The sequence below is a fragment of the Mustela nivalis genome (genome assembly GCF_964662115.1).
Source record: "Mustela nivalis genome assembly, chromosome: 7".
Taxonomy (NCBI): domain Eukaryota; kingdom Metazoa; phylum Chordata; class Mammalia; order Carnivora; family Mustelidae; genus Mustela; species Mustela nivalis.
In genome coordinates, this window is record NC_139026.1 from 144,688,013 (window position 1) to 144,705,143 (window position 17,131).

The following is a 17,131-nucleotide window of genomic DNA, read 5'->3' on the forward strand; positions in this document are numbered from 1 at the left end:
CTGCTCATATTCTAATGGCTTCATTCTCATTTCATCACCTCTATAAAGACCCTACTTTTTAATGAGGTCACAGCTTTCTGGGGAGACGTAATCTAATCCGAAATCCTCAAATATTCACTCGATTGCTTTTCTACATCCCAGAGAGCAGCCATTCTGATTGGTGCTCATCTTACTAAAACAGTGTTTCATTATGACACTGGATGTGTTTTTGAACATGGGATATTGCATAGAGAATTTTTTATTTTTAACTTCACCATTTGAAATGATTGTTAATATATGTCAAGATTACATACAAGTGTTAAAATTATACTGGGTGCTGTTCAAACAATTATTTATAAACTCTTAGTATGTGTGTGTAGGTGGCCATCAATGAGGTTGTACGCTGTGGGAACATGGCAGTAAGTGGCAATTACCAGATTTACACAGCATCTGTCCCTTCAGAGAGATCAAAATACTCTAACTTCCGGTGTTTACTTCCCTAAACACTCAGTTGGGTTAATCACACCCAGCTGTGTCTGCAGGATCACAGGCCTGCGATGGTGACTCCGTAACACTGATCACCCAGATTCCCCCAGGAAGGAAGGTTCATGCAGGGAGTGCGTTTGTATTAGTGGCTTCTTATCATCACCTCTCTTTGTGCTGGTTCAGCTGGCTTCTCCTCTGGATGAAGAGGTACTCAGTTACCTGCGGAATCCATGGTGCCGTGGAGAGTTTTTTGGAGACTTTTGGAGGCTTTTCAATGCGACATCACCCTCTGCATCGCTGCCCCAGCACTTATATATTCAGACAGAAGGCACCTGTCTACTTAGAAGCCTTTCTTTAGAGCCCAGAAGTTGGGGCAGGCAGGGGTTTGAGTCTGTCTGCACTAGAGGGCCTGGGGGATGAAAGAGGGAGAAAGAAAAGAGAGGCCCCGAGACTCTGCAGACAGACGTGGGACCAGGCTTCTCCCCACTGCTGCAGTGCCCAGGGGTGCTTAATCCCAGATGCCCTTCGACCCCACCCGCATGACCTGCCCTCCTGGAGCCTGTCTTTGCGGTTCAAGAAGGGCATGTGGGGACTGTGGACAGCTTAGAAGTGTGCAGTCTTCCCAGACACGAGAAGCAGGCGGGGAAAGCGGTGAGTCAAAACACCCCTGCAGGTGCTTGGAGACGTCCTGCGTTTCCCTGGGGACATTCTGAGCGGGACCATTCGTAAGGAGGGTGATCTCAGGGTATCCGGACCCTGGAAACCATCTGGTGCAGTCCTCAGACCAGTTCCACCAAGCCCCAGAGCCAGGGGCTGAGGAACCTGGCGTGCCCGCACCCCCGACCGACGTCCGTCGCTGTCACTCAAGTATCCGAGACCTGCAGGCAGAGCCGCGAGCACGCACAGGTGCAGGCTCAGGATCTCCTCCAGGAGAGCGACAGGCAGCTCACCTGGCCTGCCCGAGTCCGCCCCATCCCCAGGGAAACCCACTTCACCTGAGTTGGCCTGCCCCTCGCCCGCGCAGTCCCCGCCCCTCGCCCGCGCAGTCCCCGCCCCTCGCCCGCGCAGTCCCCGCCCCTCGCCCGCGCAGGCCCGCCCCTGCACAGTCTCCGCCCCTCGCCTTCGTTATCCCCGTCCCCGCCCTCACAGCCCCCGCCCCTCTCCCTCAGAGTCCCGCCCCTCGCCTTCGCAGTCCCGCCCCCCTTCGCGAGTCCCGCCCCCCGCCTTCACTGTCCCTTTAGCCCTCCCCTGAGCAGTCCCGCCCCTCGCCTTCACGTCCTCGCCCCTTTCCTGCGCAGGCCCGCCCCCTACTGCGCACGCCCCTCCCCATGCACGCCCCGGACTCCGCCCTCAGCGGCGCCCCGCCTCGGGCTCCGCCCCTCTCCGCGTCCGCCGGGGCTCCGCACGCAAGCCCCGCCCCTGCCCTGCTCCTACGTTCCGAGGCCCGGACGCTCCGCCCCCATCTCCCCGCCCACCCCGTGCCCAGCGGCCTTCGAGTTCCGCCCGGCCGCCTCAGGAGCCCACCCTTTTTCCCGCCAGCCTATTAGAGAGAGCGTCGCCGTGCGCGCTGACCAATGAGAGTCGCGGCCGGTGCGTCACGCCCCCCCGCGCCCCCGCGCGTGTGTCTGGGTACGTAAAGCGGCGACCTCCGGCTGCGGTGGTCACACGCCATGTGGCGCTGCGGCGGCTGGTTTCCTGGCTTCGTGAGGCGGCTGAGCGGCGGGTGAGACGCGCGGGAGCGGGAAGGGCGCAGAGGAGGGAGCGCGGGCGAAAGGCGTTAGGGGCGGCCTCGGCGGCGGGGGGAGCCCGGAGGCTTCGGGGTCGTGTCCCGGCCCGGCGGTGCCGCGCCGCGGTCCCCTGCTCTGGATGCCCTCGCCCGGGGACCCCCGACACCCCCGCCCGGGGACCCCCGACGCCCCCGCCCGGGGACCCCCGACGCCCCCGCCCGGGGACCCCCGACGCCCCCGCCCGGGGACCCCCGACGCCCCCGCCCGGGGACCCCCGACGCCCTCGCCCGGGGACCCCCGACGCCCCCGCCCGGGGAGCCCGGGCTCGCGGCCGCCCCTCCCAGCCCGGGAGCCTTGCGGAGGGGTCCCCTGCCACCGCGTCCCCGCCCCAGGAAAGGAGCTCCTGTCCGGGGGTCGGGGCTGGCGACTGCAGCCCGCAAAGCCCGTGGGCGGGCGGGTCCCGGCCCAGGGAGCCCCGCGGCGCCGCGGCCTCGGCGATCCCGGAGTGCGTGGCCCCGTGTGCGGTCGTCGGAGGTGGATTCCGGTCCGTGTCGTTGAAGGAGTCGCCGCGGTCGCGGTCCGCGCAGCCCGTGCGGTGGCCGCGGCCCTCGGACGCCCGAGGCGCTGTCGGGCCGCGGCGTTGGTCACGGCCCGGGAGGCGTCGCGGCGGCGGCTGCCGCGGCCCCGACCGAATCCGGGCGGCCAGGAGCGCGCGAGCTTCTGCGTGACGAGGTTCCCGGAAACAGACCCGGCCCAGCCGGGAAGGGTCGCACGCGGGGGCTGCAGGGAAGCTCGTTCCGGGCCGATGCACGGAGCCGAGCCCGGGTCACGGGGTGTGGGGCCGCTGCCCGCGGAGGAGCCGCGGTGCCCTGGCGGGGCCGGAGCTCCGCAGCGGGGCCCCCGGGGGTGCGGCCGGCGCCCGAGGCGCTGTGGGGACCGTCTTCCCGCGCGGCCGGCCCGAGCCCTGCCGGGGGGTGACCTCGGAGCGCGCGGTCCCGGCGGCCGTCGGCTCCCGGGCGCGCGTGGCCCGCAGGTGCCGGGTCGGCGCGCATCTTCCTCCGAAGCCGGGTGTGTGACGCGCAGCCACCTAGACACTCGTTCAGGCGCGTCCCACAGCTGCGGGAGTGTGTCACCACGTGTCGCCGGCTCCCCTCGGTGGCCGGACCGTCCCTGAGTGCACGTCCTCCTGGGCTTCTCCCGCGTTCTCCGGAGACCCGTGCGCGTGGGCGATCGGCTCCAGCGCGGAGCCCGCGGCGTCTCCGCACCGCGCCCCGTCCCGTCCCCGCACCGCGCCGCAGGGCCCGCATCAGCCCCTTCTCTGCACCGAGTCTGGTTCTCGACTCTCTTTTCCTCCTTTGCGCGTTTGTTTCTTATTCCGCGCGCGCCACGTCCGGTGGTCGCGGTCTCGCCCGTGTCACTCGGCTCCGGCCGTGCCGTCGGGTTTCTTTCTGTTCTGCCGTCTACGCGCGGTCCGACAGCCCCGTTCCCGATCTGGGACCGGACCGGGCCTGTCGTGCGTCTTGTTCCGGTTTCTGGTGCGGCAGTACGGGACCCACCTGCTTGCCTCGCGCGCTCCTAGTCCGGCCATGTCTCCGGAGTCCCCGCGTTATCGTTCTGAGGTCGGTCGCCCTGGTTGCTGGAGGTCGGGACTCCCCGGACTGCCGCCAGCATAAAGGCTGTGTGCTGGCTAATGCTGAGGGCACGTTCCCCAGGGCACACACGTGTGCAGGTGAATCGTTGCTGATTTAAAGGATGCCACGTGTTATTCCACAGTTACTGTTTGCACCAAGTGCAGTTTAGGCTTCCCTGGCAATGACAGATTTCTTACTTTTTACCGGTTTGGTAGAAGTGTAATGGGAGTTCACTGTGACACTGTGTACGGAGACCGAAAAAATCATTTTAACGAGAGTTTTTATATGGGTAAGGAAAATCGGTATCGTAATTAGAGTTATTTATGAGCATTTACACATAACAGGCTTCAAATATACAATTATTAGTTGAGTAGAGATAAAGATCATAAAATTGAAAGAACTTAACTAAACAGTCCAGAAATCAGTTTTCTGGAATCTGTAAATGTAAGTTTTAATTTTTATTGGAAATGTCTTGATCATGTGAAAATGTTTTTGTGATGTTGCTCAATCACGTTAGCCCTGCAGAGGTCCTGCAGCAGCTTCTAACCTCCGTTCCTTTCCTCCCGTGCAGCAGTGCCAGCCCCCGAGCGCGGAAGAGCAGGGACGCCACCGCCTGTGAGAGGGCACAGCAGTATGAGGTGGGCGAGCAGATCCATGGGTTCACCGTGAGCCAGGTGAGCGGGGCCCACCTGGTTGCCCAGCCCAGAGCCCAGGGGAGTTGGCATCTCTGTCCCAGGGCTTGGCCCGCCCATAGTTCACAGCTTGGGCTCTAGTGAGCGGAGTTTGCAAGTGAAAGAATTTCCTGATTCTTAAATAAGGGATTCCAAGAACTGAACCCCTTGAAGCCTAATGTCTCTAGATTTTAGAAAGTAAGTCACACACATTGAGGTTTGTGCGTCCACACACGTGGCTGTTCACTGCGCTAAGACGGCCCCCATCTGTGCAGGTCACCTGAGTTTGCGCCACACACAAAAACTTGGTTTGTGAGCTGAGTAAGGAGCTTGTGAGCCTGTACATTCACAATGTTGTTTCTTTTTCTTTTAATGCAGTAATTGAAATATATGTATTTCACATCACTGACTAGCTGTTAGCTTCAATGCTGTAGATAACACTCTTTTGCTATAGATAACACTCTTTTTTTTTTAATATTTTATTTATTTATTTGACAGAGATCACAAGTAGTCAGAGCCGCAGGCAGAGAGAAAGGGGCAAGCAGGCTCCCCGCAGAGCAAAGAGCCCAATGCGGGGCTCGATCCCAGGACTCTGGGATCATGACCTGGACCGAAGGCAGAGGCTTTAACCCATTGAGCCACCCAGGTGCCCCTGTAGATAACACTCGTAGCAGATTCAGAAGACAGGCGGCTCACAGTCCAGAAGATACAAGTGCAGCTCCAGTACGAGGGGGGACATGAGGAACGTCTCTGTCTCCGGGGAAGCTCCGAGACCAAGAGAAAGACAGGAGGAGAGGGTGCTCTGCTGGGTGGGGAGGTCTAGGGTCAGGTTTGTGGAGAACGGAGGGGTGTGTAAGTGGAAGACCGAGGCCTGGATGTGCCCGTGGCAGCAGTCCGTGCTGGGCTTCCGGAGGGCCGGTTAGCTTGAGACGGGGGACTTAGGACACTGGATGAGAGCACCTGAGCACGTGTGAAGTCCCTAAAGGCCAAGCAGAGGAGCTTGGCTGTAGAACAGTGACTGTCAGGGAGGACCTCAGAGCTGTGTTTCTGTGTTTTCGCAGCATTACAGAAACTTCCGATAAAGCATGGTCCTTGTTTGACCAGTAGTTCCCGTGAAAGAGGTTAGGAGGTGGACGTTCACTGTGTGAACTGATTTTAAATACAATTGATCATCTCTTACAAAGTCAACTCTTAGCTATAGATAATTTAACACTTGTAAACTATGCAGGCATTGCAGCCCTCTTTAAGCAATGTCATTTTCATAGAAGGCCCCCACAAGACGGTCAGACACCAAGTTCTAATGTTGCCCCGCTGGTAGCTTGCTGTGTGAGCACAGACGAGATACCTTCGCAGCCTCTGAAGAGTGGGGTTTGATAAACAGTGTGGCTGTCGCAGTGACGCACTTTTGTGATTGAAGGGGAGAGGACCCTGGCGTAGTGGGACGATACGGCACTTTCTAAGGGCCAACAACCCCACAAGGTCTCGGGAGGCTTGCATAGCTAGGAGACCACTGTCCAGGGGTCAGGATGCTTTGTTCGTACTGGAGGTGATTTGGACCCTCTCAGTAGGAACAGGTAAGGTGATACCCCGGCACACCCCGGGGCATTCCTCGGAACTATAGCAGCCAGGTGAGACACAGTCAGTCCCAGGCCGTGGGCCCGCTCCAGCGCCTGCCGGCATCCCGAGCTTCCGTGCCGTGACGTGTGGAAAAGGAGGCCGGCTGCAGGCCTGGCAGCTGAGAGCAGGGCTCCTCTGGCGCAGCCTGATGTGAGAGCTGGGGTCTGCGCCCTGTCTGACCGTTCCTCCGAGCCTCAGCCTTTCCGTCTGCAGATGGGAGTGAGGCTCCCCCGCCCCTGGGTTCCCCAGGAACCTCTCACAGACTGTGTAGCCGATAACAGGTGTGCAGAAGACTAAGGCACCCAGGATGGTCATGTACATGGGTCTTACTTGGCTCGTTTGTGAGATTCAAGGTTTAAACAAGGTAGTTTCTGCTGACGTGTCGGCTCCCTGCTGTCACCACATGCACAGGCCGGGGCCTGCGGTGTGACCATACCTGTGTCGAAGGCCTTCCCGTCTGAGTTCAGCTGCTCGCGTGTTTCTTGTTCATGCAGGTAACGGCCATCCCTGAGCTGTCCCTGACCGCAGTGAAGCTCCACCATGATGGCACAGGAGCAAAGTACTTGCACTTGGCCAGAGAAGACACCAACAACTTGTTCAGGTGTGTGGGCATGGCGAGACGCGTCCCGGACTGGCTCCACCTAGAATGTCTGCCAGACGTTAGGCAGCTTAAGATCCCTGTTTGCCCGCATTTTAGTTTTACTGACCGCATCCCGGAAAACAAAGGAAAAGGTGAAATGAGTTTATGTCCTCAGCTGCCTAGAGTAAGAGCTGAGTCTGAATTACTGATTTTCTGCGTTGCGGGGGGAGGAGGGAGGCTGTGGCCGTGAGCGGCAGGGCGGGCGGGGCCGGACTCGGGCGTCCGCCTGAGCCTTCACCTGCTTCTCCCGTGTGGCCGCAGCGTGCAGTTCCGCACCACCCCCACGGACAGCACTGGCGTCCCGCACGTGCTGGAGCACACTGTCCTGTGTGGCTCTCAGAAGTACCCGTGCAGAGACCCCTTCTTCAAGATGCTCAATCGGTCGCTGTCCACCTTCATGAACGCCTTCACAGGTGAGCGGGCGTGTGCGGCGGCCCGGCCTCCTGGAGGCCAGAGCAGGCGCCCTGTCCTCTGGTCTGCTGCAGAGCTGCTGGAAGTGGAATCCTGCTCGCGTTGTAAAAACCAGTTTTAGGGAAGAGGTCTCTGATCTTTTTCTGGGCAAGATCAAATTAATCATCCTCTGGAAATCTTGTTATGAAATTTGAGTTGGGCACCACATATGAACACGGTGGCTGTGGTGTTTGAGTTGATTTCCAGGAGCTCGGGCAGCGTGGGGGCTGCTGCTGGATGTAGAGAAGTGCCCAGGCCTCCAGGTAACTGGTGCACTCTGGCCGCACCCGCGGGTCAGGCCCGCTGTGTAGGTGTGTGAGGTCGTGGCTGGCTGGGGCCCTTCCACGGACGCCGAGCCAGGCCTGCCCAGGACAGTAAGGGCTCAGGGTGGGGGCCTGGCGTGGGACTGGATGTGGCTCATTCCTTTGGGAATCTGTCGAATTTTTAAAATCTTTCCATTTATACCCAGCTAGCGATTATACTCTGTACCCATTTTCCACACAAAATCCCAAGGACTTCCAGAATCTCCTGTCTGTGTATTTGGATGCAACCTTTTTCCCATGCTTACGGGAACTGGATTTCTGGTGCGTAATGATTAATTGATTTGGACATTAGTATTAGAGTTATTATCATTCTGTAATTACTTATCATTATTTAGGCAGGAAGGATGGCGACTAGAACATGAGAATCCGAAAGACCCCCAGACACCCTTGACCTTTAAAGGAGTCGTCTTTAATGAAATGAAGGGAGTGTTTGTGAGTTTGTTTGTTTTTCTTCCTTTTTAAAACTGTTACAAAGATCTTCGTAAAATATCGGGATGTAAATTGGTCTGGGAGACGGCGGACATTGTTTTATGTCATTTGATAAGCTTCTCCTGTCGGGATTGTTGAGCTAGCCCGAGACAGTGCAGTGAGCACCAGCTATAGGACAGTAAGAGGGCCACAGTCTCATGGCAGGTGGCAGCTCTGGAGCTGTGGGGAGGGACCCCGGGCATGTGGTCCGTGGAGGTCTGTGAGATGAAACTGTTAACATGACAGTGATAAGACCTTGTCTTTTTTTCTCATTCAGGGCTTTCCCCAAGCCTGCATTACATGTTTTGTAATCGTTTATAGGATACAGTAGCAGATAGTGTACCGCGCTCTCTCCTTAAGCCAGACATTAAGGAGATTTGCAAAATGTGCAAAGCAGTGCTATTCTGCTCAGTAATATTTCCGCTTTGTTCTGAGAAAGTTTCCAAAAAAATATTTGTTAACATTGATGGGTTAAGATAATGAGTGTATAAGTAATGTTTTATAAGGTCTCAGCTTTAACTTCTAATGTGGAAAAATTATGTGTACACACACACCTGTGTAATCAGGAAACCCACGTCATCAAAAGCTCTTTGGGGGCCTCGCTGATATTTCAGAGTAGGAAGGATCTTGAGACCCAGCAGTTTGAGAACCTCTCCGCTGGGCCCATCCGCCCAGCTCCTCTGACTTTGGAGTCCTGCCCTGACATATGGGGCTACTCGATTGGGGCCTCCTTTCTTCCAGCACCTTCTGGAAACTCAAGCTAGAGTGACCGCTCTTGCTCCAGGAGACCTTGGGACCCTCCCTGCAGCTCAAGGACAGGGACCCTTGTGCCTGTTTCCTTGGTCTCCGCGTTCCCTCCCCCGCCCTCAGCTGCGTTTTTGCTGGTGGCCCACGCTCCCCGCACAGAGTTTTTCCTTCTCCTGCGAGCCCCCGGGTCTCTGGGCCCCGCGGAGATAGTGAAGGAGCGGCGCGCTCTGTTCGGCAGGATCCACAAGGACCACCTTGCTTTCCACGGCGCAGTTGGAACACAGGGTGTCACGGGTGTGCGTCCAGAATGTGATTAACTTGTTGCACCGTAACGTAGCAGTGGGCCTTGTTTTTATACGCGTGTATATTTGTTTATCTTTGAAGACGGACAACGAGAGGATATTCTCGCAGCACCTTCAGAACCGCCTCCTGCCCGACCACACGTACTCCGTGGTCTCCGGGGGTCACCCGCTGTGCATCCCAGACCTCACGTGGGAGCAGCTCAAGCAGTTCCATGCTACCCATTACCACCCCAGCAACGCCAGGTAACACTTCCTCAGGGTGGGTTGATTGAGAGCAGGCTCGTTGCACACACCGAAGGGCACGGCTTCCCTCATGTGCGGCAAAGAATTGTTTGCAAAGATCTGTGTGAATTTAGAGCATTCTCGGCCTGGCGGATTGCCTCTCTCCTGTGGGTGCTCTTGCTGAGCATCTGCAGCGGGAACTTCTGTCCCTGATGGGGACGCCGCCTCCCGAAGGAGGAGCCGTGCGCTCCCTCCCTGCGCCTCCACTTTCTCGTGTCTAACGGAGCGCGGGCTGCTGTCCCCTCCTGCGGCTGCCCCGGGACCCGGAGAGCTCGTGGTCTCGGCCAGGGAGAGCTCCGGAAAGGGCGGTTGCCCTTCACTGAACCTGGGGTACTTGCCTGGTGACCGGTTCCTGGTTGCAGGTATTACTAGTAGTAAAACAGCAGTGTGTGTATTTATAGGTCAAACACTGATGGAAAATCAGCTTTTCAGGATTATTTTAAATGTAAAAGAACTCAACTATTGGTTATGAAAACTTTGAAGCATACAGAAAAACACAGGGCCTAGAATAATGAGCTTCATACCCACACGACATAGTATCCGTCGTCAACATATTTTAAAGGAAGTTATCGTCATCATGGTGGTTTACCTCTAATATTTAAATTCGTGGCCCTGAGGCATATTTTGTGACATGATACCATATTCACATTAAACAGACACGTGCGTGAAAGCACCTACTCCTTATTGCAAATACAGATTTTCCGTAGTCCCCAAGGTATGTTTGATCCGTGGGAGGCCCGTATATCCTGTAAACTCTGTTTTGCTCCCTGTAGACACAGGCCGTCACTGGGTTGGTATTCTGGCAACTTTGGTTGATTGATTTTTTTTTTTTCTTTCTTTAATGCTCAGATTATTTTAGCTGTGTCCCAAGGGAATTCCTTTAAGCTCCTCTTGTCTTCTGTTGTCTTAGTTTTCAGTGACTGGTTTCTGTGCCTCCGGCCCCAAATCCAGGCTCCTCCTGCTCTAGGTCGGTAGCTGCTTCCTTCTCCAAGGAGTCCTGTGACCACGTACAGAGGCATTTAGAGACCAGTGTCTGCCCGGGTGCCAGGGCTGCTACTTGTTATGGGAGCGCCACTCTCTAAACCATCGAGTGGACATTTTTAAAGGATCCTTAAGATAATAGCTCCCGAGGCCAGGTGCGTTTATTTTATTGGGATATCACTGATTTACAGCATTGCTAGTTTAGGGGTACAATAAGATGATTTGGGTCGCGTATACACTGTGAAGTGCTCACCACAATAAATCCAGGTAACCCTGTCACTGCACATAGTTAGAAATGGTTTTTTTCCTTACGATGAGAACTGTTAAGATCTGTTCTCTTCGTAACTTTTAAATATATGATCGCTGTTGTTAACTACAGTCACCGTGCTGTCCATGCTGTCCCCGTGACTTACTCAGCTCACAGCTGGGGGCTTGCAGCCTTTTTACCCATTTCGCCCACCCCCTGCCGTGGCAGCCACCAGTCTGTTTCCTTATCTTGTGTCTTAGCTCCAACAACAGCGTATTAAAAGGAAAAAAAAAAAATCAACTGTGTTGTTGTATCCTCTTTCCCCTGGGTGGATAACTGTGTTGTCTCAAAAATGTGTGATTTGAAATTTGTAGCCTAAGATTGCACCCCTGTCAAGAGTTTTATAGTTTTCAGAGTACAGGTCTTTCACCTCTTTGGTTGTGTTTGTTCCTAGGTTGGATGTTTTTGGGTTTTTTTGGTGCAGTTATGATTAGAATTGTTTTCTTTCCTTTCCTTTTTTTTTTTTTTTTAAAGATTTTATTTACTGGGGCGCCTGGGTGGCTCAGTGGGTTAAAGCCGCTGCCTTCGGCTCAGGTCCTGATCCCAGGGTCTTGGGATCGAGCCCCACCTCGGGCTCTCTGCTCGGCAGGGAGCCTGCTTCCCTCTCTCTCTGCCTGCCTCTCTGCCTACTTGTCATCTCTGTCTGTCAAATAAGTAAATAAAATCTTTTTTTTTTATTTATTTACTTATTTGACAGAGGGAGACATGGCGAGAAGGGGAACACAAGCAGAGGGAGTGAGTGAGAGAAGCAGGCTTCCCGCCGAGCAGGGAGCCGGATGTGGGGCTCGATCTCAGGACCCTGGGATCGGGGCCTGAGCGGAAGGCAGATGCTTACCAACTGAGCCCCCAGGGGCCCCGGGATTGCTTCCTTCATTTCTCCTTGTGCTGCTTCATTATTAACACACAGAAATGCAACCGACTTCTGCGTGTTGATTTGTATCCTGCAGTCTTACGAATTAATTCAGTTCTAGTAGTTTTTTGGTGGAGTCTTTAGGGTTTTTTGTACATAATATGTCGTCTACAGTGAAAGTTTAAATTCTTCCTTCCCAATTTGGATGCCTTGTACTCGTTTTGCTTGTCTGCTTGCTGTGGCTGGGACTTGCCGTGCTGCAGTGAGTAACAGTGACGAGAGTGTCGTGTTCCCGACCCGTAGGAAAAGCTCTCCGGTTTTCCCAGTTGAGTATCATGTTAGCTGTGGGTTTTTCATAGATGGCTCTTACTACCTTGAGGTGTTTCCTTTAAATCTGCATTGCTGAGGGGTTTTATCATGAATGGATGTTGTACTTTGTCAGATGTTTTTTCTGCCTCTTTTGAAAGGATCATAAGGTTTTTATCCTTCCTCGTACCGATGCAGTGTGGCATGTGGGTTGACTGGTGAGTGTTGAACCCTTTGCATCCTGGGAATAAATCCCACTTTATGGCAGCGAATGACTATTTTAAATATATTGTAAGATTCAGATTGTTAATGTTTTATTGAGGATTTTTGTATCTATGTTCATCAGAGATGATGGCTGTGGTTCTGTGTGTGTGTGTGTGTGTGGTGTCTTTATCTGGTTTTGGTATCATGGTAATGCTGACCTCATAGAATGAATTTGGAAGTTTTCCTTCCTCTTCTGTTTTTTGGAAAAGTTTGAGAAGAATAGGAGTTAACTCTGCTGTGAATGTTTCATAGAATTCACCTGTGAGGGGCCCCTGGGTGGCTCAGTGGGTTAAAGCATCTGCCTTTGGCTCAGGTCCTGATCCCAGGGTCCTGGGATAGAGCCCCGTGTCGGGCTCTCTGCTCGGTGGGGAGCCTGCTTCCCCATCTCTCTGCCTGCCTCTCTGCCTACCTGTGATCCCTCTCTGTCAAATAAATAAATAAAATCTTTAAAAAAGAAAAAAGAATTCACCTGTGAGGTTGATTGGTCCTCCTGGACTTTTATTTATGGGGGTTGATTACTGATTCAATTTTGTTTCTACTTATAGGTCAGTTCAAATTTTCTATTTCTTGCTGATTCAGTTTTGTTGGTTAATATTTTTCTTGGAATTTATTCATCTTTTCTAGGTTGTCCAATTTGTTGGCATATAGTTTTTCATGATATCCTTTTATAGATGTTTGTATTTCTGTGATGTTGGTTATTAGTTCTCCTGTTTCACTAGTGTTTTTGTTTATTTGGATCCTCTTTTTGCCAGCCCCAACCCTTTTTTTTTTCCCCCATGAGCCTGGCTAGAAGTTTTATCAATTTTATTGATGTTTTGAAAGAACCAGCTCCTGGTTTCATCTTTCCTACTTTTTTTTTTCTAGTTTCTCTATTATTCATCTGTGCTCTCGTCTTTAATATTTCCATCCTGCTGCTGGTTTGGGGTTTTCCTTGTTCTTTTTCTAGCTCCTGTTAGGTGTAAGATTAGGTTGTTTGAGATTTTTCTTGCTTGTTGAAGTAGGCCTGTAATTGCAGTAAAATTCCCTCTTAAAAACAATTTTGCTGAGGGCGCCTGGGTGGCTCAGTTGGTTGAGTGACTGCCTTCAGCTCAGATCACGATCCCAGACTCCCAGGATCGAGTCCTGCATCAGGCTCTCAGCTCCAAGGGGAGTCTGTTTCTCCCTCTGACCTTCTCCCCTCTCGTGCTCTCTCTCTTCCAAATAAAGAAATAAGATCTTTAAAAAACAAACAAACAAAAACAAAACCAAAAAACACAACACTTTTGCTGCATCCCAGAGATTTTGGACTGTTGTGTTTTCATTTCCATTTGTTTCCATGTATTTTTTAATTTCCTCTTTGATTTCTTGGTTGACCCATTGATTGTGTAGTAGCATGTTACTTAACCTCCATTTATTTGTGGTCTTTCCAGATTTTTTTCTTATAGTTGATTTCCGGTTTCATAGTTGTGATCAGAAAAGATGCCTGGTATGACTGATCTTTTTGAATTTGTAGAGACTCGTTTTGTGGCCTAATATGTAATCTCTTCTGGAGAATATCCTGTGTGCACTTAATGAGAATGTGTATTCTGTTTTAGGGTGGAATGTTAAGTCCATTTGATCCAGTGTGTCATTCAACACCATTGTTTCTTTATTGATCTCCTGTTTAGGTGATCTGTCCAGTGATGTCAATGGGGTGTTAAAATCCTATTATTGGGGCGCCTGGGTGGCTCAGTGGGTTAAGCCGCTGCCTTCGGCTCGGGTCGTGATCCCAGGGTCCTGGGATCGAGCCCCACATCGGGCTCTCTGCTCAGCAGGGAGCCTGCTTCCCTCTCTCTCTCTCTGCCTGCCTCTCCATCTACTTGTGATTTCTCTCTGTCAAATAAATAAATAAAATCTTTAAAGAAAAAAAAAATCCCCTATTATTGTTGTATTTTTGGTTAGTTCCCTTGTATTATGAACTGTGTTGTGTATCTAGGCGCTCCTGTGTTGGGTGCCTAAGTATTTGTGATCACATCTTCCTGTTGGCTCCTTCCCTTCCTGATTGTGTTTGTCCTTTGTTTCTTGTTGCGGTCTTCGCTTTCAGGTTTATTTCATCCGGTGTAAATATTGCTACCCCAGCTTTCTTTTCGCTTCTGTTTGCACGAAAACTGTTTTCCGTCCCTTCCCTTTCCGTCTGCAGCCCTCTTTAGGTCTGAGGATGGATCGGTCTTGTGTTTTTATTTATTTATTTGACAGAGAGATCACAAGTAGGCAGAGAGGCAGGCGGAGAGAGAGGAGGAAGCAGGCTCCCCGTTGAGCAGAGAGCAGGATGCGGGACTCGATCCCAGGACCCTGAGATCATGACCTGAGCCACCCAGGCGCCCCACCCTGTATCTTTTGATTGGAGCATTTAGTCCATTTATATTCAAAGTAGTTATTGATAGGTATGGACTTAGTGCTATTTTGCTCCTTGCTTTATGGTTATTTTTCTGGTTTTTCTCTTTTCCCTACTCTCTCCTCTCACCGTAAGTTGTTGTTTTAGTGCCACACTTAAATTCTTTTCTGTCTTTGTTTTTCATATCTGTTAGTGGGTTTTGGTGTGTGGTTACCATCCGGTCCGCACGGGATGTCTTCTGCGCGTGGCGGTGTCTGGTTAGCTGACGGTTGCTGGTTTGCCCCCATCCCCCGCCGCCAGGGTTCAGGTTACGGTGTCACACTTTACATTTTTTTATGTTGAGAGACCCGTGAGTAATTTTTACAGACACTTACTGCTTTGTGTTTCCTGCCTTTTTCCTCTTACTAATGGTCTTCTCTTAACATTCAGAGTCCCCATGCACATTTCTTGTAGGGCTTATTGCGTGGTTATGAACTTCTCAAGCTCTTGTTTGTCTGGGAAGCTCTTCATCTCCTATTCTGAGTGGCGGCCTTGCTGGATACAGTGTTCTTGGCTGTAAATTTTTTCCATTCAGCTCTTTGCTCTGTCATGTCACCCCCTTCGGGGCCTACAGTGTTTCTGTTGAAAAACCCACTAATAGCCTCATTGGGTTTCTCTTTTACCTAACTTTCTTTTGCTGCTTTTATAATTCTCTTTATCAGTGTTTTTTGCCATTTTAGTTACTCTATCTTGATGTGGACCTCACTGGATTGGCTGCTTGTGGGGGGTCAGACTCTTTGCCTCCTGAATCTGGATGTCTGTCAGCTTGCTCGCATTCGGGAAGTTTTCAACTATCAATTCTTCACATAAATGTTCTGCCTTCTTTTCTCTCTTTGCTTCTGGACTCCCTGTAAGGCCAGTGTTCCTGCGCAAGTGTTGGCATTTTGCGTGGGTCTTCTGCTCTTTTCCCGAGTCCAGCGAGTATCTTTGTGGCCATCACTTTAAATTCTCTGTCAGGCATGTGACTTAGCTCTGTCGTGCTTAAGTCTCTTGCGATTTTGTTCTGTTCTTTCATTTGGACCTTATTTCTCTGTCCCCTCATTGTGGCTCACTCTCAGCATCTGTTTCCGTGCATCAGGAGAGTCTGCTGTGTCCCCTGTTCTTGACTGTAGGGTCAGTGTTTACAAGGTGGCGCTGGTTCTCTGCCAGAGGAGAAGCAAGGCCACTGGGGAGACCGAGTTGGGTGGGGCGGCCTGCAAAGCGCCCGTGCACAGGGTTTCAACAAGGTGTGTGCACGTCTCCTGCTGGAGGTGACCAGCCGCCACCCACCGGGACCGAGCCCCTACAGGATGTGTTTTGGGAGACGCGGTGTTGGCCAGGAGGGCCCTGGTCCTCTGTGGGAGGGGACCTGCTGCACTAGGCTAGGGCAAGCCTGGGTGCAGGGGTGGGACACGTAAGCAGGTTAGCTGGTGAGCGCCGGTGCCCGGCTGGTTCCGGCAGGTGGCTGTCTTTATGTTGAGGAGCAGGTTGGGAAATGGTGTCATTTGGCTCCTTTGTTCCTGGAGGAGTCTCCCATCATCTCTGTCCCTGTGGGAAACTCTGCGATAGGAACCCACTCTCCCTCCTGTGTGCCCCTGCCTTTTTCAGACTGCTGCTTCTGTGGCGTATGTCCCTGGGGTGGTTGCTGTGCTGTCTCTTTCAGGGAAGAAACTCCATTTCCTGTCCCCCTCCAGGTTCTCCCGGAACAGAGCCTGCTGATCTTTATTTTATTTTTTAAAGATTTTTATTCATTCAGGAGAGACAGAGACAGAGGGAGGTAGAGGCAGAGGGAGAAGCCTGAATCAGGACTTGATCCCAGGACCCTGGGATCATGACCTGAGCTGAAGGCAGAGGCTTAACCGAATGAGCCACCCAGGTGCCCGAGCCTGCTGATTTCTAAAGTTCGAGGTTTAAATCCCACTGGTTGTAAGAACTCATGAAATTTGGCCCCTCTGGTTTTCAAAGCCAATGTTACGGGGATTTATGTTCCTATGTGGGCTCCCTGGTGTGACCCGCTGCTTCTCCCCCTGCCCACGGGCCCCTTCGTCCAGCAGACAGCGCCGTGGTGCAGTTACCCCCCAGCCGCTCTGACCTTCCCACCCTCTCCAGGGCGGTCTCTTGTGCACATTTAGTTGTGGGGTTTGTTCTGCCGGAGTTTGGGTTGTTGTCTGGGTTATTTACCCTGATGGAGCTGTTCCCTGGTTGTATGTGTGGGAGGAGGTGAGTTTACTCTCCTGCTCTGCACAGCCTGCGTTTCATACAGAAAGCCGTCCGCGCTGATTTCTCATCTTGTAAAACTAAGATCGACTGACACCTTCTCTGAACGTTTCAGGTTCTTCACTTATGGCAATTTTCCATTAGAGCAGCATCTGAAACAAATTCACGAAGAAGCACTGAGTAAATTTGAGAAAATTGAGCCAAATACTGCGGTGCCAGCTCAGAAGCCTTGGGATAAGCCAGTGAGTTCCCCATCTGGAGAATAAGCAGTGTTTTTACTTACTAAATCCATTGAGATGAAGACTCGAACTGTGTATTAGTGATAAGATTTTCAGATGTGGCCTCTGACTTGAATGTAAAAGCTTCTTACCCCTAAGGAATGGTTACTTATTTGAAAAGAAACTTTAGTGGAAAGCATCTCTTGGACTTTGTGCCTGTGTGGGTAACTCACTCTGGGGCAAACCCAGTCGTTCGTACTGTGCACTGACTTAATAAAGTATCATGTCCTTGCA

At 52.5% G+C, this 17,131-nt stretch overlaps 1 protein-coding gene across 3 annotated transcripts in view; it reads left to right on the top strand.

Annotated features, from left to right (window-relative positions):
- Nucleotides 1-2,067: 2,067 nt before the first annotated feature.
- The window catches only part of PITRM1 (pitrilysin metallopeptidase 1), a 42,207-nt gene continuing 27,143 nt past the window's right edge, over nt 2,068-17,131 (top strand). Inside the window, exons 1-8 of one of the 3 annotated variants that reach the window (XM_082741083.1) lie at nt 2,068-2,188; nt 4,395-4,497; nt 6,606-6,712; nt 7,013-7,164; nt 7,671-7,785; nt 7,860-7,956; nt 9,124-9,284; nt 16,735-16,861. In XM_082741083.1, the coding sequence (XP_082597209.1) occupies nt 2,136-2,188; nt 4,395-4,497; nt 6,606-6,712; nt 7,013-7,164; nt 7,671-7,785; nt 7,860-7,956; nt 9,124-9,284; nt 16,735-16,861 (915 nt within the window). In that variant the 5' untranslated portion in view covers nt 2,068-2,135. The remainder of the gene's footprint in view (nt 2,189-4,394; nt 4,498-6,605; nt 6,713-7,012; nt 7,165-7,670; nt 7,786-7,859; nt 7,957-9,123; nt 9,285-16,734; nt 16,862-17,131) is intronic. The other 2 variants (XM_082741084.1, XM_082741085.1) reach the window with 2 other exon arrangements.